At 41.2% G+C, this 12,250-nt stretch overlaps 1 protein-coding gene and 1 pseudogene across 2 annotated transcripts in view; one reads left to right on the top strand and one right to left on the bottom strand.

The window, feature by feature from the left end:
• zfpm2a (zinc finger protein, FOG family member 2a) overlaps positions 1 to 12,250 on the top strand; it is a 145,711-nt gene that overhangs the window by 127,671 nt on the left and 5,790 nt on the right. For both annotated transcript variants that reach the window (XM_061820568.1, XM_061820569.1), the window contains one exon: positions 10,897 to 11,103. In XM_061820568.1, the coding sequence (XP_061676552.1) occupies positions 10,897 to 11,103 (207 nt within the window). The remainder of the gene's footprint in view (positions 1 to 10,896; positions 11,104 to 12,250) is intronic.
• Positions 10,141 to 10,258, bottom strand: LOC133501560 (5S ribosomal RNA; annotated as a pseudogene).

The raw sequence follows: 12,250 nt of genomic DNA, 5'->3' as shown, positions 1-12,250 counted from the left end.
AAAAGCAAACGGGAAGATTTAGGGATTGTTGCAGCCACCCAACTTTGTTGTATCAGCTCAGGGGTGGTTTTCAATGGTTTTCGGGGGGTGCTACCTACGAGATATTGTTCTTAACTCACCAAGTGCCTCCTGCCTGTACTAAGATGCCTTTTGTCAATATCATTACAGAATGTAGGAGAATGTTCTTGTCTGCAAGAATGTATCTTTTTACTATGTTGCACATATCCTCTGCCATTGACCTATCAGTGACCTCTGTAATCGTTGACCCCTTTACTATGTATTAGGAACTATCATGACACTTTAAAAAATTGATTGTGTAGTAACATAGCTCATTGCATAAACAGGCTAATACGTATAGTTGGCGGTGGGATATTTAATAACAGTAGTCAGATGTGTTCTCTCCCCTGTTGGGATTCTATTATGGCGCATGCTCCCACCTCTTGTTTTGATACTGTAGTCATTTAAAAAATGATCTTAATTGACTTGTTTTTTTCGACACGTCTGTCGGAGTTTGTGCATGCACTGCAAGAAGGGCCCGCTTCCTTTATTGGGCCACACGCAAAGTAGCAAGTTCAATTTTACCATTCATAATGAATGCAGCCTCGCCATTCAAATGCAGCCATAAGCACAGAGTAGATAAGAATTTAATTAAATGTAGATTAAAACCAAACAGGAAAACACACTCGCTGATAATTTTTTATCACGTCCCCTGGTCACATTTTTTTTTCCCCTTACACTTTCAACTGGTTCTTCCTTGGGCTACATTTTTTCAGCTTGCCAAAAGTGGCGAAACACCTCCCGCATCTTACCGTGGCGCTGCGAGATTGTGTAAAATGCAAAACGAGGGGCGGTCACACGATTAATCAGAATCCTCGTGTCTGGGGAGGATGGAGGCTGGCGGAGGATTGAGGGAAGGAGGTGGAGGGGGCGTTCAGAGGTGCAAGGAAGGAATTAGTTTCTTCATCCAAAATTTGCATCATATTCCAAAGGACAATCCCACCACTGTAGGCAACAGGAAATATATCTTTCTTTATGCAGCAACAATTAAATATGTTCTACAATGCTGAATAAATGTCACCTTCGGTATGAAATGGTGCCTACTTGCTAAACATGATGTTATACTGAATTCCTGGAAAGCATGCCGGAGCGCAGAGAGCCACTACTGAGTGGGATAAACATTCAGGCATCGATAGTGTGTGGAACTCCGACGGCACTACACCAAAAAATTTAGCTTGATTTCAGGGAAGTCTAGTGCTAGGAACCCATCCTTTTTATTTTCCGTACTTCTTATCCTCACGAGGGTCACGGATGCACTGGAGCCTATCACAGCTGACTCTGGGCGATAGCCGGGGTACACCTTGAACTGGTCACCAGCCATTTGCAGGGCACACATAGAAAAAACAACCAATTAAACTCACATTCATACATACAGGCAATTTAGCGTTTTAAAACTGAGGGGGGCATTTAGAAATTCTTATTTTGAAAACTGTTCAAAATGTCAAGCAATAGGTGGTGTGAAATAAAAACAAGTTTTCCCTTTGCCATGAAGAAAATTTATCTTAGTGTCTTCAAATTTTCCTTTTTTTTTGGGAGAGGGTGTTCTTTTACAAAGGTCTCTACAACGGATGCCACTGGAGACAGTCTCATTATGTTGTTGCAATGCACCAGAGGGATGTGTGAGCAGAGGTACCAGAATAAGGCAGCGATTTTGCATTCACACAATTCAAAAATAGGTGGTATTATTTCTGTGGTATGAATTAATATATATAAATTTAAGAGTCTTGTGATCGTTGCATGGATTTACTATTTTTACAGACAAAGCCAAGCCTGTAATGGGTTTAATTATTAATTAGGATCATTGATGCACTTGTAGTCACAGTTTGAAGGGCAACATATGTAATTTTACCGTTATCAAAAGGAAGTGTACTGTATTTCAAATGGCCACCAACATTTGTTCCATCAATAAGGATTACATGTGAAAATATGCTTACTGTGGATACCTAAAATTCAAAACTGTATATTTTTGTTATTCCATTTAATTTGATATTGTAACTATCTGAATGAATAATTCACAGTTCTGGGAAAATATATGGTGTGTTTTGAATTGTTCATTAAAACTATATATATATTTCTATATACACACATATATATGTGCGTGTGTGTGTTGTTACGACGACTGGTTAGAGTGTGTGCCTCACAGTTCTGAGTTCTGGGGTTCAAATCCCGCGCCCGCCTGTGTGGGGTTTCCATGTTCTCCCCATCCCTGTGTGTTTTTCTCTAGGAACTCCATTTTCCTCCCACATCCCCAAAACATGCATTCATTGATAACTCTAAATTTCCCTTAAGTGTGTTTGTGAGTGCGGATACTTGTTCGTTTCTATGTACCTTGAGATTGGCTGCCAACCAAGTTCAGTGCCTCATGCACCCAAAGATAGCTGGGATAGGCTCCCGTGACCCTTGTGAGGATAAGTGCCTCAGATAATGGATGGGTATGTGCATCTCTGTGTGTGTGTGTGTGTGTGTGTGTGTGTGTGTGTGTGTGTGTGTGTGTGTGTGGTGTGTGTGTGTGTGTGTGCATGCGTGTTTATCCATCCATCCATTTTCTTTTGCCGCTTATCCTCACGCTTAACGCAACTGTCAACGGGCAGGAGGCGGGGTACACCCTGAACTGGTTGCCAGTCAATCACAGGCCACATAGAGACAAATAGCCACACTCACAATCACACTTAGGGGGTATTTAGAACGTCCAATTAATGTTGCATGCCTTTGTAATGTGGGAGGAAACCCATGCAGGCACGGGGAGAAGGGGAGAACATGCAAACTCCACACAGGTGGGGCTCGGATTGAACCCGGGTCCTCAGAACTGTGAGGCCAACGCATTAACAGCTGAGCTCTTATATATCTTATATATATATATATATATATATATTTACACACACACACACACGCACGCAGACATACTCCAGGATGTCAGCGACGATGCATTAGATCCGAACACCGCCGTGGTGGGGCCGTGCCCACCCACGTGCCCACCTCCCTGCTACTGCATCAGAGTTCCAGACGATTACCCTCACACAAGCGTTTGGCCTTTTCTATGGGGAAAAGAGCAATTTCCTGTCGCAGTCTGTTTGATCAAGTGCTAAACCCTTGTGATCAATAGAGAGACAGATGTCGGCTCCAGATGGCCGCGCGGTGATACCTGGGGCAGTGTGGGGGCTTGCCAGGACGACTGAATGGCAATGAGCTAGGGCACCGATTGCGCTCCCCATTACAGCAGCTACCGAGACACATTGTGATGGACGCAATTAGGCCTTTTAGCCCCAAATTATTTCCTTTCCCTACAAACTGATAGAGAACTATAATGATCACATACCAAGCAATATGTACAGTAGAATTACAGAATGGGGCAGATATAAAGGACATTCTAATATATTAAAATGGCTGTGCTTTTGAATAGAAAATAAACAGTTGTAAATGTTATTTGAAAGCCCAAATCAACATGAATTAACACATTCAAGAAGTTAATTCCAATCTTCACAACCAGAAACAATAATGCTTGAATTCCAAAGTGGATGACAGGTGCATCTTTGTGGCGCAGTCCTTTTGGGGAGTAAGAAAATTAATGCCAGCACCAGAAGGCCAAAAGTACACCTCTCCAAAGGGGACAGACAAGGCAAGAAAAAGGCTCCCAGTTTTTAAACGGCGAGCATTTGCATTAGGCTGGCATCCACCATACACCCCCACACATACCCCCCGAACACAAACGCAGAATGGCCAGCCAGCCCATGTGGTGCAGGGCTGGAGCCATGTTGGAGAGGACACTAAGGCATGTGGCAGTGGCTTTGCTGCTCTCCCAGAAATAAAAGAAAAAATGCCTACATGAGCACTTCACATGCTTCAACCGAGCCATGATGGAAAAGGGTTGGGGGGTGGAAGAGTGGGCTTGATGGGGGCCACAGCTGGAGCGTAAGGGAGCGTCTACATCGGTAGTCAATCAAATCGTCTCCTGTCAATGAGGGGTCCTTTTGTCCCATTAGTGTGGTTTGGTCTGGACACGTTTCCGACGAGTCTACCGGCCCAGCAGGAGCCGCGGTAAACACATGTCGACTAGCCGCAACCGGGACACAAACAGAACTACCTGCAGAGAGGGATGCTTAATAGAGTTCTCAATGGGACGGACCTGTCCAAAAAAGAAGAATGCAAAAATGAGCGTGGTGGAGGAGCCAGCCAGCGCTTTGCTTCAACTGATTTCTGCTTTGTTTGTGTGTATGTGTGTGTGTTTGTATGTGTGTGTGTGTGTGTGTGTGAGAGAGAGAGACTGAGAGAGAGAGAGAGAGAGAGAGAGAGAGAGAGAGAGAGAGAGAGAGAGAGAGAAAACAGTTCAGTGTAACTTGTATTGTTTGAGTGACAGCACAGTATCCTTTTTAACACACCGTTTAAAGTGTCGTCTTTTATCACAAGTTGAGCGAGAACAAGGCATTTGCTTTGAAAAATATAACAGGAAAATAATTGTAATAAATCCAGCAAGTAGCATCCTTAAAAGCTTTCTTCTTGAGATCATCAGAAATCAAGAATGCTTAAAGTGTGAAATACTCCATTTTCAATTAAATGTCATAATGGGTAAAAATCATATTTTTAAATGACACACTAGACTAGAAACACTTGAGTCATTTGCAGTCTAGCAGAGCAAAATCGATTTAAATATTCTTCAGGATTACGAGAAAAATATTAGCAAGCAGGCAATCGTTCAGGCTGTACAAAAAAATTCCAGAGAAGAGACTAAAAAACGCGTTTAGGTTTCACTTTCAGATTTCAATTTCACGTTTACCAAATCACAGCCATGCTCAATTGTCTTCCTTTAATAACTTAATAACAATGTTTTTGCAGACATATTTTGGTTTTAGAAAGTGTGACTTGTTTATGAGTCTATAATATAAAGAGCCATGTGTCTGTGTCTTCACCATAACTTGAATTTGCAGGTTGTGGCTTGCATGTCATTTGCACAAAAAGGCATCTAGTAGCTCTCAGTACTAACAAAGTGTACATATATCCTTGATGCTAAAATTACTCTGGAATGGGTATTTGAGGTGTCATGTCAAGCTGCACGTCTGTAAACATATTTAACAATAATAATTTGCATGTGCATGTTTGTATGTGCACGTGTGTGTGTTGGTGTCTGCTTTAATTTGGAATCAAAATTGAAACGTGAGCCATGCATCTGTTTAGGAATTCAGTTAGATTAATTTGAAAAAAATAAACGGCAATTAAATCTCATGGTTTCTGACCTCGTTATATGTATGTAGTCTCCAGTTTGACGCTTTTTGATCCAGATACAGTACCCATGACAAACAGATCTTTATAAAGTCAAACTCCAAGCAAAGATTTTTAAAAAAGAAAAAAACGAGCTGATATTGCATGTGCACTGTGATGCTCACGGCATCAACATCCACATGAGAACAGTGTCGCCTAGTGGCCGTCATGTACATAACAAGGACGGAGTTCAATCTCAGGGCCGTAGTGAACAATTTAACACTAGTCACAAACAGTGAACAGGTTCAAGTCTGTGACTGTCATTTTTTTCTCTCACCAAGTGGTCTCACATTCTTTCCGCTTGCTCTGCCTGGCGTGACAGTGACAACCCACGTGTTTACTTGACCTCCTTTTGTTTGAAATAAATAAAGAGCTATTTCACAGTGATGCAGATACGTGATATTTGTTGGTGTGTGAAGCTTGTTTCCATTTGACCAGGAGGAGTCGAAGCTGATTTGAGGACAAGAGTCAGGTCATTAATTACAGCCCCCCACAGGCCTCGCGTCGCAATTAAGACCGGCCGGAAGCACATAGCCAATAGAGATGAGAACTCAGAGCTGCTCCTGCCTGGAAATAGCCAACAAAAAGAAAATTGTGTATTTCTCTTTTTACAATTTAGGAAATAATTCGGTTGAGTGTCAATCTGTCACCATTACAAAACCTTGATTTAATATAAAGATTTTTTACAGCTAGCATTTTATTACACTTGAAGTAAGTTACCACTCATAATCAAATGTAGAATTATTGAACTTTAGCTATGAAGAATAGCCAGGCTGCAATTTATCCAATGTTAATTTGTATTGTAAATGTGATAATTACGAACATAACTTTTGGTCTTCTTCAGTTCAGTGGCCCGTGTTGAAAAAAAAAGAAAGAAAGCCTAATGGGCTCCCTCCTGCTGAGTGAAGCTGAATTGTTATAAACGAGTCAAACAAAAATGCAGATTCTATTGTCGCTTGCGAGGTTTGCCAAGGCCTCATCTAATATGACCTCTCTTGTTTTGTACAATTTTAGAGGCATTTGTCTCCTTCACCAAATGTTGGTCACATTCCAAACTGTGCAACTCCAGGTTTATTTGACTTGCACGCTCAAACTAATTTTTCGAGGTTCACAGCAGCTAGTACCTTTGTATAGATGACGCAATGTGTTACTTTTCCCATGAGCTTCATTGAGCCCGTGCTGTCATATGTACGACTGTACTCCAGATCTGGAATGGCCTCTGCAATGTTAATGTGTTTGGACAGATGGGAGAGGCGAGTGCTGATGTGCTTAACTACGCATTTTACAGCTAAACTATTAAAGAGTTTTGCTGTTTACACACCAACATTTGAATACCTGTCTTCAGGCCAGTTTAATTATCCGAGCCCTTCTGTTATTTCTGCAGCTTTGTTGTCTCGCAGCTTTGCACAAGGCATGAGATTTGTTTGCGACTTCATTAAGATACGGTGGCGCCGAGCTGTTTGCAGAAAGCAAAAAAAAAAAAAAAAAAAACATCCAGCTCATGTATCTCACTCTGCCCTGCCTCCCCCATAGATACTGTACCTATTCTGTGCTATTTAACCGTTTTCTTCTAAAGTCATTTAAATGGAGGAAATTATAACAAAATGCCCTGTGATGTGTGCACTTTGAAATCTCTTGTGGCACATGCCCCAAGTGATTCATCCTGAGACGTTTGATTAGTTTGTAAGTACTTACGGAGGGGGGAAAGGGTTTGCATTGTAAATTTGTTTCATGAATTTCCCTCATATGCTCATCTTCCAGTGTGTGTTCAAATGAAGTATTAATCAAAAAGAAAAAGGGAAGAGGGCATTTAGCCAGCAGAGCTATAGTCTCAGGGCCTCAGTGAGCTGGTGGATATGGTATTGAGAGACTTTAGGAAGCAGTGGTTTTTAATTATCTGGACCATGTACAGGATGCCGTTTTGATTGTTTTAATGAGGCAGCTGGCCTATTGTCTCTCCTTAATTCCTCCATTGTTTTTAGAATATGTCATAGTTCTTTATTCTTTTATCAGGTGCTCTGCAGGAGGATTTAGACAATAGCCTTCATTCCAACTGCATTGGCTACTGCACAAAGGCAGCTCAGTGCAGACAGTTAGGAGGCAAACAAGTGAAAATCACAAGCTGCACTTTTCCCAGCTTTTTCGCCCAGTTTCTTGACTTATGTTTGCTCTTTCATGCTAACTCTTGACCTCGCTCCTCATTCACACAAATTATGCCATTATTGTGAGTGGCTCACCTGTTTTTGTGATTCAAATTGCCATCTTTGGAAACAAGATATGATGAGCACATTAGTAATGATGACGTTGCACCTTGATGGAAAACTGTTTTCACACTTTACAGGTGGTACGCCATTGTTTTTCATCAACGCTGTGCTCCAAGCACACCCGTGACCCTAGTGAGCATAAGCGGTTCAGAAAATGGATGGATGTCTTTCTTTTGTCCTTATTGAGTAAATATACAGTATAATGAAGATGGACACCAATGCAAACTACGTCCACAATAGAAATTTTAAAACATCATTCTATATTGTTTAATAAATAAATTACCTTCAACCAAAATATTTTGTTTTACTTTTAAAAAAGGAGGATTTTGTAATGGATCTTATATTGAATGCAAGTGGTCATAATGTGGCAGTCCGGTGGTCAATGTACTGCAGCTATGATTCTAGCCAGCTATGTGCTGTATAACTTTAACCCATAATCCAGCAGTTCCAATACATACTGCGTACGGCAAGTGACTGAATACCAACAGAATCCTGCCTCCATGTTTTGCTTAACAGAGTACAAGCGGTACATGCAGCTCTGATACCCATCTCCAGCATTTGTGCACACAACAGATGGATCTGTCGCATCCTTGGCTGAAGGGGTGCAATCTGACTGCATATTCTGCTGTCAAAAGCAGTAAAACATTTCTACACACTCCGCATAATCTGTCTCCCTTTAGCTGAGCAGAGTCTTTGATCGCCATTGATCCAAAAACACCGATTTGTATCTCAGCGTGCGGGCCCTTTTTCATAATTCTCTTTGTATGGTATGTGCATGTCGTAACTAACGAGATCCATGCAGAGGAGAGAAACTTTTGTAGCTACGGCTGTGATATAGTCCCCTTCATTGTCAGTCGTCGTTTGTATCTACCTTGATTGTAACTTGGGCAGACAGTAGAGAGGAGTTTTGTTATTTTAATTAGGAGATAAAAATTCAAAGGACCTCTCCAGGCAGTGTGCGGTATGACAGAATCAAAACGATGAAGTGAAGCACCCTGAAGTGTGTCTCGTCACAGTTGATTGGCCGACAGATAAGCACTGCTATTTAAACGTGGGATGTGAACACACTCGCCTGCACATGCACACACACACACACACACACACACACAAAAGGAATAAACCCGCACGCAAGGGTGGAATATTTTAATACCATTTCACTTCTATGACACATTTGTGATGCTCTAATTTTCAATGCTACAGATACCGAGGGTTTAAATCAAAACAGCAATGTGAAACCTTCAATTTTATGTCAAAATTATAATGAGGCCAGTTTTTCTTGAAACGTGTCATGAGTTATTGATATGGCACAATGTTGAAATGTTCCATTTCTTCTAAAGTCACCTAAATGAAGTGGACTGTCTTCATTTGGAGCTCCTCCGTGCTGTTTACGAGGTGACATTAAACCCAGTGTTTTATAGGGTTTATGTAAACATGAGTAATCAGTGTTACACATGTATGAGGGCTTTCTCAGTCCATCCCCCACCTTCACGCCTCTCCTCAGGACTCTTTTTATTTCACATCAGCTATGACTCAAATCACGTCCCCTCTCAGCCTGTCACTGTGATGGTATGTTTGCACATCTTTGAAAGCCAACAGCGTGCTTTAATTAATTGTCCAGCTTTCCACAGAAACAATGTCCTAATTCTGCCATTTAGTGGGAGCGTATCATAGTTTGTTGTTATCTCTGCAGCCAGATTTTTGTAAATAGTCATATTAAAAACTTTAATCTTTTCAATGGGAAATTAAATGCCGTTGAAAATCCTGTCATGTGCTGAGATAAATATTATCTAAGCTAAACCCTACGTTTGCTTCTTCCACCTCCACTCATTCACCCCCCCAACTCCCTCTTCCTTTAGACTTAATGAATATGTTCAGAAGATTTGAAGATGAATGCATAAAACCAAAACATAACAATCAAATAATATGGAGGTCTTATTTCAGTGTTCTTCATGAAAACAGCCCAGTTTGCCGATTTTGCTTGGCTCTTGGTAACGACCTCTGATTTTGTTTCTCCAAATTCTGACTTTTAGTTTACTTGTGTGTAAACAGGATTTGTTTCTGTTTGCATATCATCACTCCCAGCATGCTTTGCGACACTACTAAGGATGTAAATAATGTTTAAATTCCATGTTTTCTGTCCATTATTTCTTCAATCATTGTTTTGTTTTATTTGCTAGTTATGTTCTGTTTGCTGTGGCGTGATAATTTTAGTTTTGATGTGATGCCATGAGTGTCAACAACATGTTGACTAATGACTTGCCTACATTGTCATTGTGTGGGTCAACGTGATCTTCTGAGTGCAAAAGTTTCCTCACTGCCTCATGAGTACCATAACATGGTAATTTTCAAGCATGCTGAAATACATGCAAACAACATGATGTGTATGTGTTAGGTTGTACTTCATTGGAGGTAGTCATGCAATGTTTACAGATTTTGGAACTTGGTGTGCACAGAAGGTGCACATTCTTCTTCTTCTTTTCCTTTTGGCTTGTCCCATGAGGGTTTTCACAGTTTTATGCTGGATGCCCGTCCTAACGCAGCCAATCTGCATTTAGCCGTGGAGAGAACCCTACAGCACCTGGTATTCCCAGGTGGTCTACCATCCAAGTACTAACCAGAGCCAAACCTGTTTAGCTTCCGAGATCTGACGAGATCGGGCGTTCTAGGATAGCATGGCCGTAAGCCCACAAGGTGCACATTATAGGGCGCATATACATAAGTTAGTCATGCCTTCTGTCGCTACAGTGTTTTATATATTAAGCTGAATCCATCACAGCAAGACTAGTTTAAAAGCAATGATTCAAATACAATTAAAGACAGAAGATGAGGGCAGAGAGGGATGATTTTTCAAAAGATAATTTGAATTAATGTTCTACTGTCAGGTCATACTAACAGTATTTTTAAACTAACCCCTCCCCCTTAAAGTAACCTTTGAAATTGTTCTAAAAATATTTTCAATATCCTTCTCCTCAGCTTTTTTTCCTGTTTGGTGTTGCCATTTAAGATAACATCTTTACCCAAATTTTAATTATTCCCTGATTCCAACCCTCTCGTGGATCTGACCCTCTTAGCTTCCAACATGAGATGAGACATTTTCAGAATAGTATGGCCATAAATTATCAACATGAATTTAAAAAAAATTTACATTTCTTTTTCAACTACATGCCTTACAAAACCAACATGCAAACTTGATGGAATGTTGCATAACTGCCCTGGCATTTACACCTGGAGTTAATTTTGTTAATTTTTAAAGTTTGTGCATGCAATGAAGCTACTCACACAGCAAGCACTTAAACATCCTCTCTTCCTCTGTTTTGTCCAGGTGGTCAACTGTGGTGCACCACCACAAAGAACATGATGGAGGGTGAAGAGCTGGTGGCATTTGCAGTCGACTTTGACTCCCGTCTGCAGGCAGTGAACCACATGTCTTTGAGCGAGGGCATGTATCCTGCCAGGCTGCTGGACAGCATCCAGCTCTTGCCGCAGCAGGCTGCAATGGCTTCCATCCTACCTACTGCAATTGTCAACAGTAAGTGTCTGTGCGCCATCCCTCATGTACACTGCACTGCAATGAGATGAGATGTGCTTTTGTTTTGACGCGCACAAACATGGGCTTCCACTTGTACACAAACACAGCTCGCTCATAGTCACCTGCTTAACAAAGACCGTCATCTCCACAAGGCGTAGATTAACCCAGATGAGTCTCTGTATTGGAGATAAGAACCAACGACCTTCAAGTTTTGGGTTCACATCAACACCCGGAGGATCGGACGAACGTGTTAATTGCAAAATACAGGCCTCATGCAAATAGTGTGTTTGTTTACTTAACAAGGGCTATCTGGGTTCAGCTCAACAGGGAGGTAAGCAGATGGTCCAGTGTTCTTGTTTGCCCTTGAGAAAGGTCACAAACCTAGTCGTATATAGCAGCTTAGAATTTGGAGGAAAAAAATGGGAAGCCGGATCGTAGAAATGGAATGATACTCCTTTCTGATGTGTGTATATATATATATATATATATATATATATATATATATATATATATATCATGGAGGGGTCTGGAATTTTCATCGTAGGTGCAGGTCCACCATGAGAGATAATCTAAAAATAAAAATCCAGAAATCACAATGTATGATTTTTTTCACGATTTATTTGTGTAATACAGCTGGAAATAAGTATTTGAACACCTGAGAAAACCAATGTTAAGATTTGGTACACTAGCCCCTAGTGGGACAAGCCAAAACAAAAAGAAGAAACATTTCTTGTAGTTGTTCACCAGGTTTGCGCACACTGCAGGAGGGATTTTGGCCCACACCTCACACATAGATCTTCTCTAGATCAGACAGGGTTGTGGGCTGTCGTTGAGAAACACAGAGTTTCACCTCCCTCCAAAGATTTTCTATTGAATTTATTGAATCCTCTCCTTAATACAGTGCAGTCGTCCTGTCCCATGTGCAGATAAAGACGCCCAAAGCATAATGCTACCACCCCCATGCTTCACAGGGATGGTGTTCTTGGGATGGAACTCATCATTTGTCTTTATCCAAACACAGTTAGTGAAAGTTTGACCAAAAAGTTCCATTTTGGTCTCATCTGACCACAAACCTTCTCCCATGACTCCTCTAGATCATCCAAAAGGTCACTGGCAAACATAACGTGCTGGTTTAAGCAGGGGAACC

This window comes from Syngnathoides biaculeatus, chromosome 5 (assembly GCF_019802595.1).
Source record: "Syngnathoides biaculeatus isolate LvHL_M chromosome 5, ASM1980259v1, whole genome shotgun sequence".
In the NCBI taxonomy this organism is placed as follows: Eukaryota; Metazoa; Chordata; class Actinopteri; order Syngnathiformes; family Syngnathidae; genus Syngnathoides; species Syngnathoides biaculeatus.
The sequence above is the reverse complement of the archived record's forward strand: the minus strand, read 5'-3'. Positions and strand labels throughout refer to the sequence as shown.